The sequence below is a fragment of the Odocoileus virginianus genome, chromosome 9, assembly GCF_023699985.2.
Source record: "Odocoileus virginianus isolate 20LAN1187 ecotype Illinois chromosome 9, Ovbor_1.2, whole genome shotgun sequence".
NCBI lineage: Eukaryota > Metazoa > Chordata > Mammalia > Artiodactyla > Cervidae > Odocoileus > Odocoileus virginianus.
Genome location: NC_069682.1, coordinates 53,453,526 through 53,477,072, shown reverse-complemented (window position 1 = coordinate 53,477,072; position 23,547 = coordinate 53,453,526). Strand labels below are relative to the sequence as shown.

The window sequence follows — 23,547 nt, the reverse complement described above, 5'->3', positions numbered from 1 at the left end:
CACGCCTTACCTCCCAGCAAAGCTCTCCCTCAAGGGCAAGGTGAGATGCCCACCAAGAAGAGGCTGAAGCACTAAGATTTCGCAGCAAGGAGGGACATTAAGGAGGCTCAGTGGTACCACACAGAGCAGTGTCAGGGGTCTGGGGGGACACAACTGCTGATGGCTCCAAGGACACTGAAAGGAGAAAGGCTCGGGGGAGAGAGAGAAAAGGGGGCAAAGGGTTAACAGGACAAACCTCCTTCACACGCCACAACACGCCCACAACCCCCAAGGTCACACCCGGATGGGTCTTCAACTTGGTGTCCTTCTTCCGTTAGCCAAAACAGCCCTCAGTGCAGGGGACATCTACGGGTGATCTTCAGGCTGTTGTCTGCTGACTCAGAGAAGTAGCCATGATTTTGAGAACAAGCCCCTTCTCAGGTGAACGCGAGCAGGCTGTAATGAAATGGGCTGAGTGGAGCTCTCCCAGGCCTCCAACATGATCTCAGACAGATCACCTGTGTGAAGTTAGCTCCTGCGAGCCTTAGCCCTTCTACTTGGCCAGAGGAAGGAGTCAGAGTCGCGAGGCCCTGCTGGTGCTGGAGAGCAGGGGTGGGGTGGGGAGCTGTATGGCATGGCCTCCTTCACGTTGGGAGGAAAAAAGCTGGTGGAACCCAACCATCATACAGACAAGGAAACCCACATGGGTCACACCACCTACCTGAGACCACAGGGCCACAGGTCCAAGAAGTGTCCAGGGTGGAGGGGCGGGCAGGCACAGGAACCTACCGTGGAGAGTCTCCTAAGAAAGGGGCACCACCTGTTGGTGGGGGCCTGGGGCACTTTGTGCCAAGGCTCCAGTCCCAGCAAGGTCAATCACCCAGAGAGCAGTACTATGGGTGGGGCTCCAGCGAGATCATGGAGGTGTCCAGGAGCCCCTATCATAGCGGACACATTGCACCAGGCACCCACCCACCGCCCCCCCGCACCCTCGCCACAGCTGACCCCCAGGTACCTGCTGTTCCCATCGGGACTAGAGATGTGGCTCTCGTACTGATCTCTCTCTAGGATCACTTTCCTCCCTGGTCAGAAAACCCGGGAAAACCTGTATCATCCTGCCCGGAAGGTGAGGATGAGCGGCCTCCTCAAAGGGGGCCAGAGGAGGGGAGGCACTGCTGGGGTCTGTAAGGTCAGCGGGGACCCCCTCCCCATCCCGTGGGCTCCCGGCCCCAAGGAAGCAGCTCTGAGGACAGACTGAGCCCCAGGAGGGGAGGAAGGGCCCAGAGGCAGCAGAGACCCTGTACTACACAGTCCATGGAAGGTCTCAGAGGGAAAGCCTCCCAGACACTAGCCTCTGGAAGCCACCCCCGCTCCAGCCTGACCCACCACCTGAGTTCCAATCTGGGCTCCCCCACTTTCCAGCTGTGTGGCCTCAGGCAAGTTACTTGACCTCTTTGTGCCTCAGCTTCCCTGTGAGATTACTGTCAAGACTAAGTGAGTGAATGCACTCTCCTGGGAGAGAGCAGGCACCACTTCTTGTGTGTGCTCACTTGTGTCCAACTCCGTGACCCCATGGACTGGAGCCTGCCAGGCTCCTCTGTCCATGGGATTTTCCAGGTAAGAATACTGGAGTGGGTAGCCATTTGCTCCTCCAGGTAATCTTCCCGACTCAGGGGTTGAACTTGCGTCTCCTGCATTGCAGGCAGATTCTTATACCCACTGAGCCATCAGGGAAAAGACTCATCAAATAAAGAGGAACAAACAAGGCAGGAGGAGAGCTTCTCTAGGCCAAGCTCCTCAAGGAAAGAGGACCTCCCAAGCCCCTAGGAAGGTGGCCCTGAAGGCCTAGCAGTAGTCACAGCTGCCGTGGCTCCTCCCAGGGGCCTGGACAAACAATAGTGAAGTCGGAACCACAGAGGACCAGGAGAAATTCTGTACAGGAATAGGAATTACTCGAGGGCTGCCCACAGCCAAGGCCCCGAAAGCCCCAAGAGACGCCCCAGCACAGCCCCCTCCTCCTCTCCCTGCCCTGAGTCTTGAGCCACATCCAGGCTTCAGCCTTGCCCCAGCCTCCTTGGTGCCTTCCTAACCACAGCTGAGAGGCCCAGAGCTGCACAGATGTTGGGCTAGCTGTGGTCACTACCCTGACCCTGTGGAGTCTGTTCAGGCTGCTAAGCGGCCACCGGAGAAAACCAGGCCAGCTCGCTGGCCCTGTGGGCTCGGCGAAGGCCCAGGGAGGGCTCACAGCCCCCTTCCTCCACTGCCTCCTCACCGGACCAGGCCACCCCAGGCAGGTCCATAAGCCCAGGTCTCCCGGCCCAATGTCAAGGCAAAGTCAAGGAGGCCCTGGGCAGCCGCTCAGAGGCTAATTCTGATGGCCCTCATTCCTCCTGAGATAATAATAGCTCCACTTTACTGCAGGAGGCAAGTGCAGATGCCTACAGAGGCCAGGCCTGCTCAGCCTTGACTGACGGAGCCAGGTGGTGGCGGGTCTGTGGCTCGCCGACAGGGGGCGGCCGCCCCTCAGCTTCGGGGCCTGTGGAAGGCGGGCCCTAGACACCCAAAGGCTCCCTTAAGCGCAGAAAAGTCAAATCTCCAAAGCTTTTGGAAAAATCTATGATTGAAACGTTCGCGGCCAACAGAACTCAGACTTTAAAAACTCTGTGGGGATGAAACACATGCTGCGTGGGTTCAGGCCTGGGGGCAGTGTCTAGCTCCCCTCTGGGGTAGCGGGCGTGCACAGATGGATTTCTGCTGTTTACAGCGGTGGCACTTAGGGGCCTGTGCAGGAAGGGAGGAAGGTCCTAGGCAGAGGAACAGCTGCCCAGGGGGCACTGGGTGGGCACTAAGGCGGGTGATCAGGTCTGTTCTACAGCCAAAACTAGGGCCTGAACCAAAGCTGTATCCCCAGTCCCCTCTGAGCTGGGGGTTGGGTCCTGCTGACCTCCCACCTCCAGACCTGTCCCTCGCGGGTGGGTCCCCTGTCCCCAGCACCCACTCAGAGTCCTCACCTGCCCCCCCACCCCCGCTTGCCAAGGCCTTTAGCTCACTCACATGACCTTCCCGCTACCTCTTCACATGCTGGGCTGCTTCCCAGACCTAATCCCGCCCCGCTCTCCTGACCATATCTGGCCATGGCAAGGCGGCGGCCTCCAAACCCCCCTGCCCCTCTACCCTGCCACGACTGGGCTTCCATGTGTCCTGGGACATTAAAAATATCTGTGCAGCCTTGGCACATAAAAGCCCAGTGCCCCCAGCTGTTGGAATACAGGGCCTCACTGGCCGGCACATGCCACCGCTTCCAATAAATGCGTCAGCTGACCTGGAACGCAGCGGCCAAGCCCTCCACCTCATCTCAGAGCTCTTAACTTGGCTCCTGTGTCAAGGGTATTGTCAGCCCAGCCCATTCCCAACCCTATAAGGAGAAGACAGGCGCGGGCTGGGGGCCTCTGCGCCATCTGTGTGTCCAGGACACAGAGCACATGCCCAGAGCGTGGTGCGGTATCCACCACAGCTGTCCCTCTGCCTGGCTGCCGACCCCGACGGGCCCCACAGCCCTGGGATTAATAGAGCACAAGGGGGCCCGGCAGCTGGCGGGGGCAAAATCTTTCCACACGGACAGTGACAACTGACATCATGCTGACTTGGGCCCCATAGGCTCCATGTGTGCATTCTTTTGGAAAGACCACAGCTGCAACCTGCCTGCTCACTGGAAATGTGTCCACTTCGCTGGGGAAACTGAAGACATTTCCAATGAGCAACTGGGGGCCTTTAAGAGGGAACCCAGATGTCGGGTGGTGGCTTTGGGAGACTCCGGCTCGCGGGAGTGAGGTCTGCTTCCCAGGCCAGGTCCCCTTGGTCTGTGCTGTGATTACACATCTTGTGGGGAAGAAGGGAAAGCAGGTTCATGACCTGACATGCTCGCCCCTGAGGAATGGAGGAAGAGGGTGGCCTCAACAGTCTCCAAAAGAACTCAGAAAGAGTAGGGGTGAAATGAGATGATTTCTGGAATTGAGATCCTTTAAAGTCCGCCCAGAGAAAAGGTAGAGGCAACCGAGGGAAGCAGGGCACCCGGGCTGATGGCCAAGCAGAGGTGCTCGGGCCCTGGCCCCCTCTCTGCCTCGGGGCGCTTGGAAACTTCCAAAACAAGCTTAAAAATATACATCTCAAAAAAGCATTCAGCAGAAGTTTACTGAGGGCCTAGTGTGCGCTGGTACTCTCTGGCAGAGAAGGGAGTGGGGCCTGGCAGGTGACGGAACATCGGGTCCCCTCCTTGTGTGCCCCAGATTGGTGTCAGATGTCCCATTCCACTGACGCATACCTTTTAAATTCAGTGTTTAAAAATACCACAATGAGCCTTGTAACCCTCCGGCCGACCCAAGAAAGCACAGGCGGTAACCTGATAGACTGGACCCCCTGCTCCCCTCCCCACCTTCTCATGGAGGCTGCGAAGACATCACACGAGTTGATCTGGGCTGACCGTGTGCTGCTCATGAACAGCACTTGGCCTTCATCGTGCATAGACCACTTGCTTTTGAACTTCACTATGTCTGAATACGGCCTTTCAGGCACAGGCTCTCTTTCCTGGTTTTTCTGGCAGTCAGTCAAAAACAGAGACTGCGATGGAAGACCCCCTCCCCCACCAAACCCCTGAGTGAGGAGGGCAGCCGCAGCCCTCCCGGGCCCAGGGGCACTGCCTATGAGACAGCTCTGCTGAGGCCAAGAGCATGGGGTGAAGCCCCCCATTAAGCCTCGCTCTTGGCTGTGTCTGCAAACAGAACTGAAGTATGTGCAGTGATGGCAAATGTCATGGTAAAAGCAGAGCAAGACAACTGCGTCTGTCGATGTATTATTAGAAGGCAAGTGTCGTTGAAAGCAGACCCGCCCCAGCCACTGGGTCCTGGTGAGACTCCACAGGGCGCTGCAGCATGGGAGGAGAACTCTTCTCTCCGCATGTCCACCAGGAGAGGCCTTCTCTGGTCCTGGGGTCAAATCTAAGCTGTCCCCTTTGATGGGGAGGGATATAGGAAGACCACCTGTCTGGGTTCCACACAAGTATCTATCAGAGACAAGAGGGTGCTGGACTGGATGTAGGCAGTGTCTGGGCTGATTTCCAGGGACGAGGACCACCGCTATCTGTTTTAAGAGTTATGCATTGATCTTGGCGTGTATTTAAGAAACACTCAGCCAGGAGCTAAGTGATGGTGGTATAACTGTGCTTTAAAACCAAACTCATTTATGTAAAGAAAGCAAGTGAACCTAAAGAAAACCATTCCATGGCTAGAGTGTGGCAATAGGGCAAAATCGTGCAGCTACAAGAGCAAAGAGTTTGAGCACAAATGATCTCGACACTTCTAAGAGACTGCAAAATCTTCTCTAATTTCTAAGCTGCTATTGAGCTCAGAAAGTTCTGACTATGTTCTCTGCCTAGAAGTGGCCATTCCACACAGTAGGCAGTCACCCTGGCTGGACTGAGCCTCCCTGGTCCAGGTCCTGTGCTTTGGAGCATTTCCATGGCTCTGACAGCCCAGAACTGCCTGCCCCCCAAAGCTGCTGCTGAAGGAAGCCCCCAATAACAGGGCTCAGCTCTTGGTCAGGAACCCCAAGGAACCTCTCGGAAAGTTCCCGTTTTTCTCTCCTGAGTTTGCTCTTTGCCCCAAGTTTCCATAGTGACTTCAGAAAGAAACAGACAAACACATTACTCCATGCAGGCAGTTCACCCAACTCCACAAGTGCTCTCAATCGCAGACCCTCTCTCATCATACACAAGCCTATTTGAAAAATACTTTGAGATGGGAATGACTTCTTTTAAACATCATTAAAAATAATTATATTATTAATTGTATTACCTCCTTTACTTATGTACTTTAGTGCCACATTATTAATACTATTATTAAGGGAAAGCCAGGGTTTACCTATCATCTTAGCACCCTCCTCATTAGCACTGCCTTCCACACTCAAGTATGTCCCACTTGGATGACAGATGACACAGTCACCCTAGTTGTGCACCATGACGAACTTGTCTATGCATGCAATGAGTGGCCGGGTAGGAGTAGGAGGAGGACAGAGATTCAAAAGGCCGAAGAGCATTGTTTAAATTGTGGCCATTCCAAATTTAAACTGTCCAGATCCAGGATTAGGAAAAGAGGTCTACTTCTTGGGTTCAAAATGATCAGCAGCCCCATGGTAGCAGTGTGAACAGTGCTATTTCTACAGGAGTTCAGTTACTTTCAAGAACTAAAAGTGGCCCTGACCCCAGCATACACAGCCTCTCTCTTTGTCAGATCTTTTATTGAGGTTTTCCCACCCTTTGTCTTCATGGCAGACTCTGAAATAAACTTCACTGAAGTTCAGTGTTTTTTCTTGACCCATTAGAGACAAGAATAATGAAGGCCAGGTCACAACCCCACAGACCCAGCCCCAAGCCCTCACTCCCACCCTGGGGCGGTCTGGGCTCTCCAAGCCAGAAGAACAAGGTGGTGTGGAGAGTGGAGTCACGTATGCTGCTGGGGATCAAACTGGTGGCCTTGTATTGAAGGGCAGCTGAGCCAAGGCCCCGTGTCTACCTGTGACCCAGGTAGACGGTTAGATCTACCTCAGCAGTCGCATTGCCTGAGATCAACCCTAGAGAAGCCGCTGTGAGCACGTACACAGAAGCAGGTGAAAGAACAGGGGTCTTCTAACAGGGGCCAAGTGCATGGGGTGGGGGTGGGGGGAGCTATCAGCATCTTCTATTCAGACAGAGACGATGACTGACGATCTAAGAGCCAGGCAGCTTCTGTGAACCAGCCAAGGGTCTCCAAGATACAGGGCCAAGAGAAAAGCCATAAAGTGGCACAGACATTACTTCTATTGTTTTTTTACAGCAATTTTGCTGTGGAAACTGGCCAGTATGTGAAGTTGGTAACCTCAGGGGCACTCGAGAGGTAGGTTATGGAGACGTCACAAGTTGAGGGTTATTAAGACAGACTTTGGCCTTTAGCTCTAGTTAGTATTTGAAACTTCTTATGTAATGTACTATTCATATATTCCACATGTAATTAAACATCAAATTTTTTAAAGTAATGCCAGGGAGAAGCTGCTGCTATGTCACAGGTTTCATGGAGCAGACATCTTGAGAAAACTGACTTGTCTTTCTTGTACCTAACTTCCATGTTTGGGGGACAAGCTTTAAGTAGTAACAGGTGCTTTTGGAGTTGGGTGAATTTTTGAACTTCCGGCAGAAATAAGTGTCACCAAATCATCTTCACTTTAGCCTTGCCCAAGGCTTTCCTGGCTGCTGGGTGGACTCTGCCAGGCTTGATTACTAAGGGCAGGTATAGTTCTATTTCCAGCTTCCAAACCACTTCTGATCAGTTCCAGCTCTGCTCTTTCTTTAACAAGGAGCCGGCAGAATGTCAGTTCTAAAGTGATCAAGAAAAGAATGTGAAGCTGGGAACTGACCATTTGGATGCTCACAAAAGGTAGATCTCATAACAAGGGGCTGACATCCGAGCCCTCAGCTCACGGTCCACGCCTCAGTGAAGATGCCTCACTTGTCAGAATGAACAAGGCACTGAACCTGAATCACAGAAGTTCTCATCTAAGAGATGGCTTTGCCATTCCTAGCAGGTCCCACCTCTGAGCCTCAAGTTTCTCCACCTATATAGCCAAGGAGCTAAGACTTCATCTCTTGAGGCACATGAAAAGATACCCAACATCACTAATTATTAGGAAAGTGCAAAACAAAACTACAATGAAGTATCATCTCACAGCAAAGAGTCTACAAGAAACAAATGCTGGAGAGGATGTGGAGAAAAGGGAACCCTCCTACTATACTGTTGGTGGGAATGTACATTGGTGCAGCCACTATGGATAACAGTATGGAGTGTCCTCAAAACACTGAATACAGAGTTACTATATGACCCGGCATCCCATTCCTGGCCATATATCAGGAAAAGACAAAAACTCTAATTCAGAAAGATACATATTCCACTATTTACAATAGCCAAGACATGGAAGCAATCTAAGTTTCCTTCAAGAGATGAATGGATAAAGATATGGTACGTAAGAGGCCACCAAGACACAGACCCAGCTTGATTGGCTGCCCCAACTTTCCATTAGGTTCTTCCTGCCTCTCTGGGAGGAGCACCACTGCCTTCCTGCTTCTAGGCCTTTGCCACCACCACCACCACCAACTGAGCTACCATCAATTAAGCTATCAATTCAGCAGCTCAATACTCAATACCAGTTTGCTTGCTAATTCCTTTCCTCATTTGATCACCTTCACAACCCTGGAAGGTACTTTGGACCCTAGAAGGACCTTATTTTGCCACTGCGGAGGCAGAAGACGGGACAGGTAGTGCCACTGGTTAGCTATGAAGCAGGAGGCAAGCTGTATCTCCAGCCCCAGCTGTTCCCAATCCAGCTTCTTATCTCTCATCCTAGCCTTTCTGTTGAGTTCCTCTCACAGAATACCATCTCAATTCATTTTTATTTTATTATTATTTTTGTACACTTTTGGTCATGCCACATGGCATGTGGGCTCTTAATCTCCTGAACAGGGATGCATTAGAAGCTCAGAGTCTTAACCGCTAGACCACCAGGGAAGTCCCACCTAAGTAGTTTCAGAGAAGAGACACTGAGAAAATCCCTTTAAACAAAGAGGCATAGTGAGGATGCCCCACTGCACCCATCTCCTCTAGAAAAGGAGCAATGACTCCTGTCTTTCACATAGTCTCAGGAACACGGCAACACAAAAAGGAAGGGTGAAGAAGCCAGGAAAAGAAGAAGGAAGAAATAAAAACACAAATCTAACTACATGACAAGACTAACTAGAAGATAAAAGGATAAGCCAAAACTTACTTTTAAATTAATAATTTTTTAAAAAGCCCAGAGTTACCAAATAACACAGAACTGTGAAGTCCAAAAGAACATGAGTTGGAAGTTCCTGATTTTGACATTTCAGAAAATGCTAAAATGTTCAAATATGGAATGCCAACCTAGGTTGTCAACGTTTTTTTTTTTTTAATATGCTATCATTTAAAAAACTAAATAAAAACCAAATTTTAAATAAACTTCTAAAAAGTCCTCTAATATCTTCCAATAAAAAGCCCTATCAATTGTCATCCAAAAAGAAATGACACTGAAATACCAAAAGGTAGGAAGCTTCTGTAGCCTCCATCTCAAGGACAGTCCCTTCTCGGAATACATTTAACCTGACGGAAACCCCACGACATCATCTTTATTTCTCTCCCTCCACTGTGCATTGGCATCTGGCAACCAGTGACTTAGTAGGACTCTCTCCTACCTACGGGATTCTCCTCTACAAACCTTCCCACAGCCACCTCTCAGCGTTTGCTGGAGCAGCTCCTGGAAGCCTCATAAACCAACCAATTCTAAAGGGAGCAAAACAAGAGAAAGATGCACAAAAATCAATACCATTTCCATAAACAATAATCAACAGCCTGAATATAACGATAAAGCAGATTCTGCTCACAATAGCAACAAACATCAAACACTTGGGAAATACTTGATACATATTCATGTATCAAACTCCACAAAGGATATGTTAGAATTGTATAAAGAAAATACAAATCCTTAATGTGAGAAATAAAAACTCAAATGAAGAAGAGACCAAACTTCTGGCTGCAGGCTTGACAATGCTATTTCCCAACTTAATTTATAGATTGACTCAAATTCCAGTTAAGGCATCACCAAGGTCATTACAGAATTTGGTAAGAATGATTCCTAAATTCTATAGAAAAATAAATGGGAAAAACCATCAGAGGATTCTGAGAACACACAGAAGATTCTTGCCCCAGCAGATCTTAAACTACAGTATGAAATGATGATCGTTAAGGCTATAAACCAACTAAAACACTAGGCAAAGAGACCACAACTTAATACAGCAGAAACAAATTCGCTACCAATAGAAAAATACACAGGCCCCACTATTGTCCCCATAGTCTGAAGACAGAGTGACAGTTTTCAAAACCTTCTTGTCTCAATTTGGAACGGGACATTTTAGAGTTTCTAAGTATTCTTGCCTGGAGAATCACATGGTCAGAGGAGCCTGGCAGGCTACAGTCCATGGGATCGCAAGAGTCGGACACGACTTAGCGACTAAACCAAACCAAGCAATACCAGAAAATTTCAAAGTGACAAAGATGTAGATTTCTTGGCAATCTAAAAAAAAAACCTCTTGAATTCCTGTGTGTTTCCCTAGGGTCATCTCAAGCCCTACCTCCTCATTCCTAGGCTGTCCAAATCACAATTTGAAATTCATTAGATTCATCTTGTTCTCTAATTGTGAGTGTGAGGATGAGGTGGCGGAGGTGCTGGCAGCGGGCACCAGAGAATTTTCTGAGTGCTTTAGTCAGGGGCCCTGGCCCACCTGCCTGGCATCCAGCAGGCCCCATGCAACCCTCGACTTCCCAACTACACAGATTGTTCCAGAAAGCAATCAGGAATTCTCCAAGTCCTCACTTGCCACAAACCACTCAGACTCAGCCATTTGGAAAACAAGTCTTGTTTTTCCTTCTCTCACCAGTGAAGAGCTGGGAGGGAAGTGTCGGCTCTTTCAGGAAGAAATTTCTAGACCAGCAAAGGGAAAACTTCCCAATTTACAATGACTTTTAGGCTTCCCCCTCAAAAAAAAAAACAAACAAACAAAAAACAGATGGAAGTGAGAGCGTCCGGAAGTCATCACCAGCCAAGAGTGAGTTTTCACTTCCGATCTAAGAGAACCTGTTCTCTCATTCTTCTAGTTCTGTGACATTTTCATTCTCTCTAGCAGTTTGTGTCTAACTGTGGGCCTGCTGAGACCTATATAATCATGGTCCTGGAAGTGACCTTGTCCATCCTCTGGCCCAACATCTCAGGACGAGCATGCATGAGAGAAGAACGGGAGGTAGGCCTCTGCCAGAAGCAGGAAGCAGAGGTCGGGCCCCAGCAGGCCGTGGACCTGCTCATAGGGAGCTGGTCTGGAGCACCTCCCGACCCTGCCTGGCTGACAGGTCCCACAGCCTACAGCCCCTCACATCTGTGTGGGTAGGACGGCCCTCCCCTGACTGCCTTGGGGTAAAACAAAGCCAAGTGCAAATAACAAACAAATACCTTAGAATCCTCCTCAACTCAAGCACCACCACCATGAATGAGGCTGATTCCCCAGTTATCAGAACGGACTGATTACAGAGCCCAGCGTCATTTGCCTGAAGATAATTGCCTCAATTCTCCACTTCACTTTGCCCATATAGAAACAGTCCCAATCTACCCGAGCCTCAGTGACTAGGCGTGTAAAATTGGTCTAATCACATCTTGAAGAGCTCGGGCTCAAAGGACAGCTCCGAGCGCCAGCCTGAACCATGACACCAGCAGACTCTCTCTCTCCCTCCCTCCGGCCCGCCACTGCCTCACCCCACCCCCCAGACAGGACCAAGCCTGGAGGGGTGAGTCAGATCCTCATCAGAGGAGAGAAAAACAACTTGGAGGCTCTCTGTTAATGCCAGTGGCCGGGGGACAAGGTGGGAGTCAGGGTGAGCTGAACAAAAAAGCAAAACAGCGTGCCGAAGACGTTCCTGATGGCTGAGTGCTCTCTGCCATCAGCAGTGCTTTCACCCACCGCCCACCATCTCCATGAGGGGCTGCCATGAACGGCAGAGGGTGCAGCTCACACTGCATCACCTGGGCTGTGGGCAGCGCTGGCCACGGAAAAGCACCAGGCAGTCTGGGGCAGGGCACATGACCGAGCCCAGCCCTCATTTCTCTAGGACAAAGCAGGCAGAGAGCCAGAGTCCAATGTGAACCTGGGACCACATCACACGAAAGCTGAGAGCCAGAGTCAAGGCAGAGAAAGGGAGGCATCATGCCCCAGGAGGCCCTGGCCACCCAAGCTTACACCCTGCCTCGGGGAGGGGCCTTCCAGGCACTTCCTGTTGGATCAGGAGCCTAGAAATTGCTCTGCCCATGACAGGAGCAGGTGAGAAGGCAGGTGGATGTAGGGTTGGTGGAAGAACCTTGAGCGAGCACAAAGCCAAGGCGAAAGAAGGCCACTCGTGAGAGGACAATGCCAGCAGCGCTGCACAGGGACACAGAATAGGGAATCGTAATCCCAACAACAGAAGCCAGCCAGGTCAAAAATATGATTTCCTCCTGTTCTCTGCTTCTGCTCTGGACAGGAGTGCTCCCAAAATCACAAAACCAGGGGCCCGGACCTGTGACCCTTTCTACTGATGAGAGCCAATCGATGCCAGCACCGCTTGAGTAAGTGACATGGTGCCCAGAGAAGTGAGACAAACCCAGACCTCTGTAGGGGGTAGGCAAGAGGGCTGAAGCCAAATTTCCAGGGCTGGAGGGGTTGAGCCTTCTGGCTGATTGCCACAGTCAGGGGTGGGGAGCACTTCAAACTCCCTGAATTCATTTCTACCCAAAGGAAAGTTTGAAAAGCTCTCCATCTTCAAAAATAACCTTTTCAAATGATTGTCCAAAAAATATGTTCAAGAGTGATTGTACCCACTCGCCTGGAGGAGCAGAACCAATCTTTTATCTTCTGTCTCATCTTGGAAAATGAGCTGGTGTCGAGGGGACCTGTGACAATGGCCCGGCAAGCCTTCTGAGAATTCCTGTGAGTCATCTGTCTCCCCAGAGGGACCAGCGCAGGGCTTTGCACACAGTAGGCACGTGGCTTGAAAGCCTTCTAATGGGCTTCAAAACAAGAGAAAAGAAAAGAAAGCCTCAGTCGGACAAGGAAAGAGCCCACCTCCTGCAGAAACCCACCAGGTGGACACTCCCTGACATAAGCACCTTCCGCCGGCTTCCCTCCCTGGTTTGCCCATCTGGGAAGGATTGAGGACTTGCCACCTGTTGGCAATCCACTCTCTAATTGGGGGCATTTCCCACTGACGTGTATGCTGTCGGATGGCAGGGATGGTCCCCTCTCCATCACCTCCATCTCCCCATGAAGCCTGGAAGACTGTCCTGGTCACAGAAGTGACTCAATGTGCAATTGCTATACAGCTAGTTTCATTTTTAATTTCTGAGACAGCTCAGGGCAGGGAGGCAAAGAGGCCCAATATAATGAATGGACAGATGGCTGATTTCTCTGCCAGTGAGTTGTGGAGCAGAGAGCCAGAGTCCCACCTTGGTTCCCAAAGGTACCCCCCCACCACTGGCCGAGTCTCCCCGGTTAACACCTGTTTGCTTGTGTCCTGAAACTGCCACCTAGACATTCCTTCCTGCCATTAAGCCACTTGCACTTTCAAATGCCTCTGAAACAGAAGCCGAGCTGGAAGAACACATCCATTGATAGAGCCCCCAGCTCCTCTCCCAGGGCCTCCAGGCCCCTTTCATGAAATCAGATTCTGACTTGAAAAGAACTCAGTGAGTGTGGGGTTCTAACTCCACCCGGCTCAGGAGTCCTGGGGAAAACATCTCCAATATGTGGTCCTCTGTCTTTTGATTTAATTGTGCTCCTGACAAAGAGCCAACCACCTCCTGACAGCCTAACTGTTCGAATACTCTTCCTTGGGCTGAGCTGACATCTCAGCCTGTTGGAACTGTGTCCCAATGGTCCTAATTCTACCCTCCCAAGCCACATAAAAGACATCTTAGTGCCTCTTCCCCAGGATGATCCTGTAAAGGGCTGGAGACAATATTCTTCACGATGAACTGGGAACTATACTTCCCTAACCTATGGGCTCAGGGGCCACCCTCCAGCCGAGCCCTGCAGGTGATATACATCTGCACTTTATTTACCGCAGACAGACAGCCCCTCGCTCCTTAGCCTGGTAACAACCCGAGGTCATTCATCACCACTTGCTCCTTTTTGAAATTCACTCTGCAGCAAGCACTTTTAAAGTCATACACGTAATGCATTTTAAAGAGCGTTTTCTGCACGGAGCCATTTGCTTGGCCTCGGCACTAAGCGTGAGATGGAACAGTATTTTAGTGTGGTCCCCCTGCTCTCGGAGCCTGTGTCAAATGAACGCCAGAAATGTACCTGTAGCTATACATGACTGGGGCTCTAAAGGCGGTGCTTTGTTAAATGTTCGTTTGTTGATTAAAATGCATCTTACAAAGAAAGTGCATGTCTAATGCAGACTGTAGTCCAAAACTACCTATTATGTAATGCACATTTTTTAATAATGCAGGCAATCTCGTGTATCTGTATTAGTGGATCGGCTCTGAGCTGCCATCTCCATTACAGGCAGAAAGCACTCCTTCTGCAAAACGAAGTACTTTCTTATGTCCACTAAAGAATCATAATCCCCCTCATTGCTGACAGCTGACATTTGTCTCCATTGAAAGGGCATTCAGCAGCACCCACATCTGCCTGATTTTTTCCCAGTGTGCCCTGAGAACCACTCAAATGATGTCTTTATGTCCCACTCACTGTCAGGGGGTGCTGCACTGGTTGAAAGCAAGCAAGCAGACGGGTCAGTGTGAGCAGAACCTTTGGAAATGTCTCCGGGCAGGGCTGAGACCAGGATTTGAGATCTAGGGCTCCAAAGAACCCTGTCCCCTGTCCTGTAATAACATCCATGTGTGATTGGTGCCATCCAAACATCTGTGACAGTAAAACCCTTTCGGTCGCTCTGGACCGAGGAGGAGGGCACAACAAGAATGCAGACATGTGCCCTTTGACGAGGTTTGCAAATCGATTCCACTTTATTAGACCAATCAGTATTTTAATGCTACAAACGAATTCAATGAACTCAAGACACAAGACAGGCACTGCCGAGAAGCCAGGTCAGGAACATTCAAGACCATTCACAGCCAAGAAGCAGATATAAAACCTCCCCATGTCCAAAACAGTGGCTAGGATCTCAGTAAAACAGTGGCTAGGATCTCACTAAGGTCTTAACTCTGGTCTTGACAGCTCTAGGGCGAACGTGGAAGGACAGGGGTGAGGGTGCGCTCCACCATGCTGAGGAAGCTCTGTGCATGCAGGGCACTCTACTGTGGACTACCGCTCTGCGGTAGAAGCAGAACCACCTCATAGAGGAGGGACTACCCTGAAGGTCCCGTGGTTAAGAATCCACCTGCCAATGTAGGGGATGTGGGTTCAGTCCCTGGTTGGGGAAGATCCCACGTGGCATGGAGGAACTAAACCCATGTGCCACAACTACGGAACAATAGAAGCCACCGAGATGAGAAGCCCCTGCTTCCCACAACCAGAGAAAATCCAAGCGCAGGAATAAAGACCCAGCAGAGCCATAAAGAAAGAAAGGAAAGAAACAGAATCGCCTCATGGACTCTTCAAGTCTCCGCCACATTGACTCAAAGACAAGAAAAGCCACCTGTGCCACCTGGAAGCTTGTTGGTACTTGCACAGACTTGAGGAAGATGGTTTTGCTGAGTCATACTGCTGGTGGACCTGTCACTAAGGCAAAAGTGATGCTCCATATTTGAACGAGGTGGGCAGAAGCAGCAGTCAGGTTGCAACCGGAACCCCCGAGCTTCCAAAGTACCACCCTTTCCTGAGCAAGGACCACTCCAGGGACCCCCTCCAGGAGAACATGGAGCTCTCTTGATTTTCCAGAGCCAAGAGATGGTCTCATCTCCTTTGGGGTTCAACAATATGACCTAGGGGGTGGTCTCATCTCTTTGGGGTTCAACGATATGACCTAGGGGGTCTAGCTGTCCTCTAGCCTTAATACTCTGGTTGACCTAATAAATTTTCTCACATAGAATGCACACTGGATTAAACAATGCTGATGGGTAAGGAGTGGGTCCTGAGTGGTTTAATGCTCTGATTAACCTAAGATTAGTCCTAAAGATTCTCTCCTTAATATAAGATTGCCTTTCCTTTCCTCTTCTTCCTACTCTACCATCCTTAGCACCTAGAACAAAGGTTGGCAAGAGCTAGGCATTCAATATTTGTTGAATGACTGCACTTTTTTGTTGAAAACGTGTGAAAAGAGCTGTGAACGGTACCCGGCGGTTTCCTTGATAGCCGGACGCCCTGCAGCGCCCTCCAGGGGCGGCGAACTGGTTTGCACGTACTGAACATCAGCACAGATCTTCCCTGAGGGATGTTCTGGGCAAAGAGACACTTTAAGCTCGAGACCCCATCTAGAGCTCAGGGTGGCCCACCAACAGGTTTGGGGAAGTGTAAAGCATCACCTCGTCTGTCTGTGAGCGTTCTTCTTAGAGAAGATGCTTATCTAACCATTTCGTAATTAATTAGTCGCTTTAGATCGCATTGGGGAGGGGACTGGAAACGTCTAATTACAGTCTCTAGACCAGATCTGTCATAGTTGTCTCACGATTAATGATTGCCTGAGATTACCCTTTTCCAACTATAATATTAAGCCCTTGGAAAATGCCCTGGACTGGATAGTTAATAGGGTCGTACAGATGCTCATTCCTCCAGAATACCTGCAAATTTTTTAGCTGCTTCAGGCTTTGTTGAATTTATCAATAACCCGAGAGAAGCTGGGGAGGGGTCCAGACCCCATGGAGAACCCATGCCCCGCTGCGCAAACACTCTAACCTGTGGCTCGCTGGCTGGCTTGCTCGCTCACTCCATGGCACCCGCCTGGTCCCCCAGCCGCTCGCGACGTCCAAAATCTTTCAAACAAGGTTCCCTCCTGCCACCTGCCGGTCCACTAGGGTCTGAGCCTCGGCTCCGCGCCACCGCGCAGCGCGCGAGGAGCCGCCCCCGCCTCCCTACTGCACATGCCCGGCAGAAGTCCGGGCGCGCAACTTTGCAGAACCTCTCAGCCCCGTCTGTCTTCGCCTCAGTCTCCTCTTTCCTCTCCCAGGCGAGAGGACCAGCGGAGGCACCTCTCCGGAGTCTTAGGCTGCAGAGTCTAAGACTTAGAGAGAGGGGCCCCGGAGGAGACGGACTTTGCCACTCTTTTTCCCATCCCTTCTTTCTGCCCAGAGAGGCAAGCAGAGGCGCGGAGCTTTAGAAAGTTGAGTGGTCAGGAAGGTAGGTGCTTCCCTTTTTCCCCTCGAGTCGAGGTGGGGCTGGGACCACTGGACCCAGCTTCTTCCCTCGCGAGGAGCACCTTTGTCGGCTCTAGCGGCCGATGCGCTTCGGAGCTGCTCTCTGCAGAGCCAGAGGGTGGGTCGGATTCGCCGAGTGTGCGTGAGGATGGATCGTAGATCCCGACTTCAGCCAGGGCGCCGAGCTCGCCACAATTACAACGATCTGTGCCCACCCATAGGCCGCCGGGCAGCCACCGCGCTCCTCTGGCTCTCCTGCTCCATCGCGCTCCTCCGCGCCCTTGCCACCTCCAGCACCCGCGCCCAGCAGCGCGCGGCTGCCCAGCGCCGGAGCTTCCTAAACGCCCACCACCGCTCTCCCGCCCAGGTATTTCCCGAGCCCCCTGAATCTGACCACGAGGACATAGACCTCGAGCCCTCCCTCCCCGAGTGCCCAGAGTACCAGGAAGAAGAGTTCGACTACGAATCCGAGACCGAGTCCGAGTCTGAAATCGAGTCCGAGACCGAATTCGAGACCGAGTCTGACACCGCCCCCACCACTGAGCCGGAGACCGAGCCCGAGGACGAGCGGGGCCCCGTGGTGCCCAGGCGCCCCACCTTCCACCAATCTCTCACCGAGCGCCTCAGCGCCCTGAGGCTGCGGAGCCCCGACGCCTCCCCGGCTCGTGCGCCGCCCAGCACTCAGGAGTCTGAGAGCCCCCGACAAGGGGAGGAGCCCAAGGACAAGGATCCGAGGGACCCCGAAGAGTCTGAGGAGCCAAAGGAGGAGGAGAAGCAGCAGCAGCGCCGCTGCAAGCCGAAGAAGCCCACCCGCCGCAACCCATCCCCCGAGTCCCCTTCCAAAAGGGGGCCCATCCCCATCCGGCGTCACTAATGGAAGACGCGCCCCGGATTCTCCTTGTGTTCTTTGACCCAGGTTAGTTGCCCACCGCTAAACTGGGGAGTCTGGGGTCGGTGCAGGACCGGCGGGAGGAAGGGAGGAAGGAGAGGCAGGTTAGAGGGAAAGCGGGAAGAGAGCGGGTTCGGTGAGCCAGCCCGGGAGGGCCAGGGGCACAGGGCCCAACTCGGAAGGGCTCCCCAGGTCTCCCCCAGGGTGCTGGTGGGCGCCCAGGGGGCCACACGCTTGTTGGACAGTGGGGCGTCTTTGCGCCCCTCTGGAAACAGCCAGAGGTCTCCAAGCTGGTGTCCAGGACGCGCGACTGAATCCCGGGCGTACCCCAGGTTCCAAGCTGCACACCCAGAAGGCACGGGTAAGTCACTTATTTTACGTGCTTTTTCCCTCCTAGAGAAACTACTCTCAAACCAGTTGGCCTTGGCGGGTGCCAAAAACGTGGTTCGGAAGTACTCACGCCAACTTTCACAAAGCAGAGCCGCCGCGCTGTAGCGACACTGTTGCAATGTGCGAAAAGTAACCAGGCTGGGATTGGGTGAGAACTCCGGAGACTTGCCCGCTCCCAGAAAGTCTCTCGCGCGCGCGGCCCTTAAGGCACTTGGAGCCTGGAGCCCAGGACGCGTCGCTGCCAATTTGGAGCCGCGGGACCTCGGCGCCAGTGCCCCTCGCGGCTGTGCGCCAGTTCTGGCCGCCACCGCCCGTCCCCGGGCGCTCGCGGGGCCAGAGACCGCTGCAAAGAGCGTGCGCACCTGCCTGCGCGCCTCGTAGCCGACCTCCCCGAGCCAGCCGGCGGTTCCCCACGAATCACCTGTGCTTGGAGGGCAGGCAGAGGAGGTACGGGAGTTTCGGGAGGTGCCCGACGGACTACCAGGGTTGGGGGCGCAGACATGGTCGTGTCGCGGCATCGCCAACCTTCTGGCGCAGCTGGTCTGTGGTGAGACTGGGTACATCTTGGCTGGAGAGGTCCCGGGCTTTTTGCGCAGCTGCCTGGGGATGTTAGATAGTAGCTAAAAGGTCAGCGAGGTGGTCGCGAGCGGAAAGGTAAAGCGGAACAAGAAACAGGCTGGAGACGGAGTCGCGCCTATCATCAGGGAACCCCACAACGCACCCCCAAAGAGCGCATAGCCAAAGAGCGCATAGCCAAAGAGCGCATAGCCAAAGAGCGCATTCCGAAAGAGCGCAGCACCCGCCGAGCTGGGGAAAGGTGTAGGAGCCGCCGCAAGTCCCTGGGCGATTAGTTGAGAGAAGGAAGGGGCCTGAGGCTCCGGCAGCCTCGGGGAGGGGAGGGCAGGCGGCGGGCACCGGCCATTTTTGGCTCGGGTGGGGCTAAGTTTGGAATCTGTAACCTGAAGGCAAAGCTGGAGCACAGAAACAGCCGCAATCCGGTAACGCATCTTCGGTGCGTAAAGTGTGCCTTTCTCGCCAATCCTGGGGGGAAAGACTAGTTAGTAAAAATGTATTTATAAAACCTCCCCCGATTTGGAAATTGATCTTTTCTTGTTGCGCGGGCGTCTCGTTTGGTGCCGGTTTGAGCTATTCTGATGAGAAGGATTTGGGGGGAAAGTGAGGCGTTTGGAGACTTGAAAAGGCGGGTCGGGTTCTTAGACTCCTAAAATAAGGTTTCGGTCTATATGCAGAACATATCTTAAGGGATCTTCCTTCCAGGTCTCCGCCCGGGGGAAGGCGTCGCGCCGCCCCAAAACAGCTCTGGTGGGCTGCGGCGCTGACTAATGGCTCTTGGATGCTGTTCTGGTCTTAACTAGTAAATAGCGGCGAGGGGGCTACCCTGGGCAGCGGGGGAAGTGTCCAGAAGTCTGGAGGCTGCCAAGGACTTGGAGGCGGGTCCCGCGTGCCCTGTCTTTGGCTTGAAAGCGTTAAACTGCCTAAGTGAAATGGGGCTCCCCAAAGCTGACATTTCTATTTAATGTAAAAACGGCGGCGCAGTATTCCTATCAGAAGCATTGAAAAGTGCTGGCTTTTTCTCTGGTGATGTCCTGGCAGCCTGAGCTCACCCAGTAAAAGGTCTCTGGTGAATAGGCGACTGCAGTCAGGATGCTTTTCAGTGTGGGGGCTGCCCTCCCAGGTTGGAGAGTCTAGGGGGACCGTTTTCCTGTAGAGCTGGGTTTTGCATTAGAAAAACTAGCATGTTGCTTTAGCATATACAAATTGAAAAAAAAAGTCAACGCCCACACCTGTCACCCCAGTCTCAGGCTGTTTTTTTAAACAGAAGCCTGCGCGGGAGAGGGTGGCTTTCTTAATTGTAGGCATTGTACCAGGTTAGCTGAAGGGGTGGGGGGCAGGGTCCCCCCTTCCAGGAACGCACCTCTTTCAGACACTCCTCCATTAACTCCCAGATTGAGAAAACCTGTTACCCTCCCCCACTCAGTCCCCTTCCCCCACCCCCTCCCTCCTTCCATCCTGATTCCAGGGTGGAAGAGTCAATAGAAAGAATCAGAACACCTGAGGAACTTACCAAAGCCCTGTGAGGATGACCCCCACCCCACGGAGAGGGGCTTTTGCTATACACACGATTCAAAAAGCCCTCTTTCTACCTAAGACACTGGTGTTTAGCTGCCTTTCTCTCCCAGAAGCATTTCTGGCAAGTTCTCCAAGCATTCCCCACTCTCTAGTCTCCCAACTAGCCCTTTGTCTTGCTCTGCTGCACCGAGGCATTAGCATTTGAATGGCCTTATTTGCCCTTGCAATTTAGGAAATTGGCTCCCAAAAAGCAGCCCTTAGAGTTGACCACAGGGGTGAATTACCAGCCAGTTACACGGTTTCGACTGGAGAGGAAAAGAGGAAGAGGAGGGGAAAACTAGTCAAATAAAGCTGGTTAAATGGTCTGCTCCAATATCCAGGATTTTTCGTTTTGCTACATTAATCATTTGCTTAATAAAAATGTGCTTTTTCTTGGACAAAAGCGTTCTTTTAGCTGAACTTGAGTTGGGAAATTATGCATCAGTGTTCAAATACTGTGTGGTGTCAACAGTCTGATGTAGGTTTACTTCTAAGGTTTGGCAAACAAAACATTTAATGTTTATCAGAATTTGGGAATTGGGAATTTTAAAGTTTGGAATTGTTTTAAGATAATGTCTATTATCTTAAATAGTCTATTTGTAATATGTAGCCCCCCCAAAGGTTAAAATACAGACCAAAAATGGTATGTTAAATCACTTAATTTGACATACATTAGTTTTTCTTAAACACTTAAAAAAAAAAATCTCATGCATTTGCAACAGAGGTAAGATTGGTTTGGGGGGGAGTGCAAAAAAACCTTAGCTACTCCGAGAGCCCACAGATAATGTCTATTAACGCACTCAAAACTTTTCCCCTGGAACTGCTATCACCCCTTTACTCTTTAGCCTCAGTTTTAGCAGCTGTGATAGAAGGTTTAATGAGGAAGGAAGCTGAAACTTCAGTGTTGTTAAAAAATAAGTTTAAAAAAAAAAATGCATAGATTTTACTCAGTTTTTCTATATTATCACTGCACTTCATGTAAAGGGAGGCTACAGAGAGGAAACTGAGCAAAAATCTTGGTGGCTGGGAAAGTATGTCTCAACAGAAAGGTGACCAATTACAAACAAATCATTAGAATCAAATCAAGCTTCCAGAGTGATGTCATATGCCAACTCAAGGACTGCCCTTCCCTTAAAAATTGTCCTGCAAAGAGGCAATGAGATTCTCAAATTACATCTTTAATCCCGTTTCAGATTGAGGGCTGGAATCCCTCATCCTGTTCTTCGGGTTTGCCATTAATGTTTTCTAAATTCTGATGCCCCAGAGCTGGACAGCTGGGTCAAAGACCTCAGGCTCATCGCCCAGCCCTGCCTGAGGTCAGGCCCAGAGGTGTTTGCCTCAGTTTCTTCATGTGGAACATGAAGGAGGTGAAAAGCAGGTCCTAGCACCCTTTCTGCTCCCAGTACCTACAGGGTGACTAAGTAAAGCCCAGAGTTGCCCAATTTGACTCAGATCAATGATTTTAATGTTAAAGGAGCCTCCCCCGCCAAAAAAAAAAAAGAAAGAAAGGCTGATAAAATAAAAACACCAGTTGTGAAGAAATCTTTCTGTTTTGTGTTTGTCTAATTTGATTTTCTCAAATCTGGTTTTGCGTTGGGGGCAAAAATGGTGTAGAGGCAAGTCAGAAAAAAAAAAATTCATACATAGGATTTAGAGAACTGAGGCAGACAGGTTAGGGAATTCCTAATCCCACCACAACCTCTTACTAATAAGGATGGGGGGTTGGTGAACAGCCTTCTGAAGAGCAGCTGTTACGCTTAAGAGTTAGTTTGTTTTAGGTGTGCTGTTTTCTCATCTGCCCTCCTTCATCACAGGGTCAGAAGATAGGCTCTTCAGGGTGGGGGCAGGCAGCCTGGAGATGCCTACCGTTTGGGGAGAGAGCAGACAAATGCTCCGTCAAACTGACCACAAGTGCTGAGTATATGTTCTGGTAACACAAGTGCCCTGATGAGGACTGACCTGAAAAATTGGCTCAGAGGCTGCAGCTAGTTAAGATAAACTAGTTTTCTTTCAGCCTTTTTCCCCCTTCATTAATCGCTTCCTCCCAGGAGCTTTTTCAGACATTTCTTTCTGAATTAGTCCTGACTCATGAAATGTGAATACCACAGATTCAGAGACACACCGTGTATCTGCCTCTCTACTGTGGGCTTTCGGAATAGCTAAGGTTTTTTTGCACTCCCCCCCCAAACCAATCTTACCTCTGTCGCAAATGCATGAGATTTTTTAAGTGTTTAAGAAAAACTAATGTATGTCAAATTGAGTGATTTAACATACCATTTTTGTTCTGTATTTTAACCTTTGGGGGGGGGCTACATATTACAAGGCTATATATAAGATGAATTTTACTGATGTTTGTTTTCTTTAAATCTTGTGTTTTTTCCCCCAAGATCCCCAAGACTGGTGCTAGTGAATTCACATGGCAGAGAAGCCTGAGTAAGCAGCCTAGTGACTTAGTTCTCCCAAGGCCAAGAGTGTGCAGTGCGGGGCCACTGTCACCTGTTGACAGCACTCAGCCAGTAAAGGCAAGACATCGGAGAGGAGCTGGCACTGCGACACCCCCACCTCCCCATTCCAGGGCATGCAGTGCTGTAATTCAGTGGGAGATTGAGGACTACAAAAGGAAAGTGTGGGGGAAATCACAGGAAAAAGGAAAGAGGGAGGGAGATGAGACGCCTGAGAAGAAAGGAGGCTGAGGTTTGGAGATGGGGGGGGGTCACAAAACCTGTGTTAGGGCTAGAAAGAACAGGCTGAAGCAAGGGAGGAAAAGGTTTAGAGGAGCCTCCATGGCAGCCTTCAACATCAGCTTAGTATTAGAGCATTTTTCACAGCTGAGGGTGCCAGTGGATTAGCCACCCTACAGTCACTGTCCCCCTGACAGTCTCTTACAGGCCTGGCCCAGAAATTTCAATTTCATAGGTGCAGTCGAGCTGTCATATATATATACCTCAATTGCTTCAGTCAAATGGGAAGATTTACAACCTAGGAAACCTTGCTTTATATGGTTTAAATCCTAAGTCCTGGATTCTGGTTCAGGGAGAGTCCCCAAATCTCAAACTTGAGGGGTGTGAGGATCACAGAGTCCAAGACTGCCCCCACCCACCCCCAAGCTGAAGAAGACAAATTTTTCCTCCCCCAGGCGAGAGCCAGCTTCTGAGTGCCCTGGCTTATGTTGCTGTCTCAATTAGATTTCATTAGGAGACTTTGCTCTGGGTAATTGAGATTGTGCA

The 23,547-nt window shown here is 51.0% G+C and overlaps 2 protein-coding genes and 1 long non-coding RNA gene across 8 annotated transcripts in view; 2 read left to right on the top strand and 1 right to left on the bottom strand.

Annotated features, from left to right (window-relative positions):
* LOC110145036 (uncharacterized) overlaps positions 1-23,547 on the bottom strand; it is a 29,800-nt gene that overhangs the window by 1,851 nt on the left and 4,402 nt on the right. For 2 of the 4 annotated variants that reach the window (XR_011489560.1, XR_011489563.1), the window contains exons 3-6: positions 19,150-19,231; positions 18,612-18,790; positions 701-781; positions 11-435 (exon numbers count right to left, since the gene is read on the bottom strand). This is a non-coding gene — a long non-coding RNA (uncharacterized lncRNA). Of the gene's footprint in view, positions 1-10; positions 436-700; positions 782-994; positions 1,062-18,611; positions 18,791-19,149; positions 19,232-23,547 lie in introns of all 4 variants that reach the window. The other 2 variants (XR_011489562.1, XR_011489561.1) reach the window with 2 other exon arrangements.
* LOC110145035 (neuroendocrine secretory protein 55) lies at positions 16,666-21,846 on the top strand. Its single transcript, XM_070472462.1, has 2 exons — positions 16,666-17,827; positions 18,198-21,846. Exon 1 carries the CDS (start codon positions 17,060-17,062, stop codon positions 17,783-17,785), a length of 726 nt encoding a protein of 241 aa, XP_070328563.1. The 5' UTR covers positions 16,666-17,059; the 3' UTR covers positions 17,786-17,827; positions 18,198-21,846.
* Positions 17,745-23,547, top strand: part of GNAS (GNAS complex locus) — a 66,401-nt gene continuing 60,598 nt past the window's right edge. For all 3 annotated transcript variants that reach the window (XM_070472461.1, XM_070472460.1, XM_070472459.1), the window contains exon 1: positions 17,745-17,827. In XM_070472461.1, the coding sequence (XP_070328562.1) occupies positions 17,785-17,827 (43 nt within the window). In that variant the 5' untranslated portion in view covers positions 17,745-17,784. The remainder of the gene's footprint in view (positions 17,828-23,547) is intronic.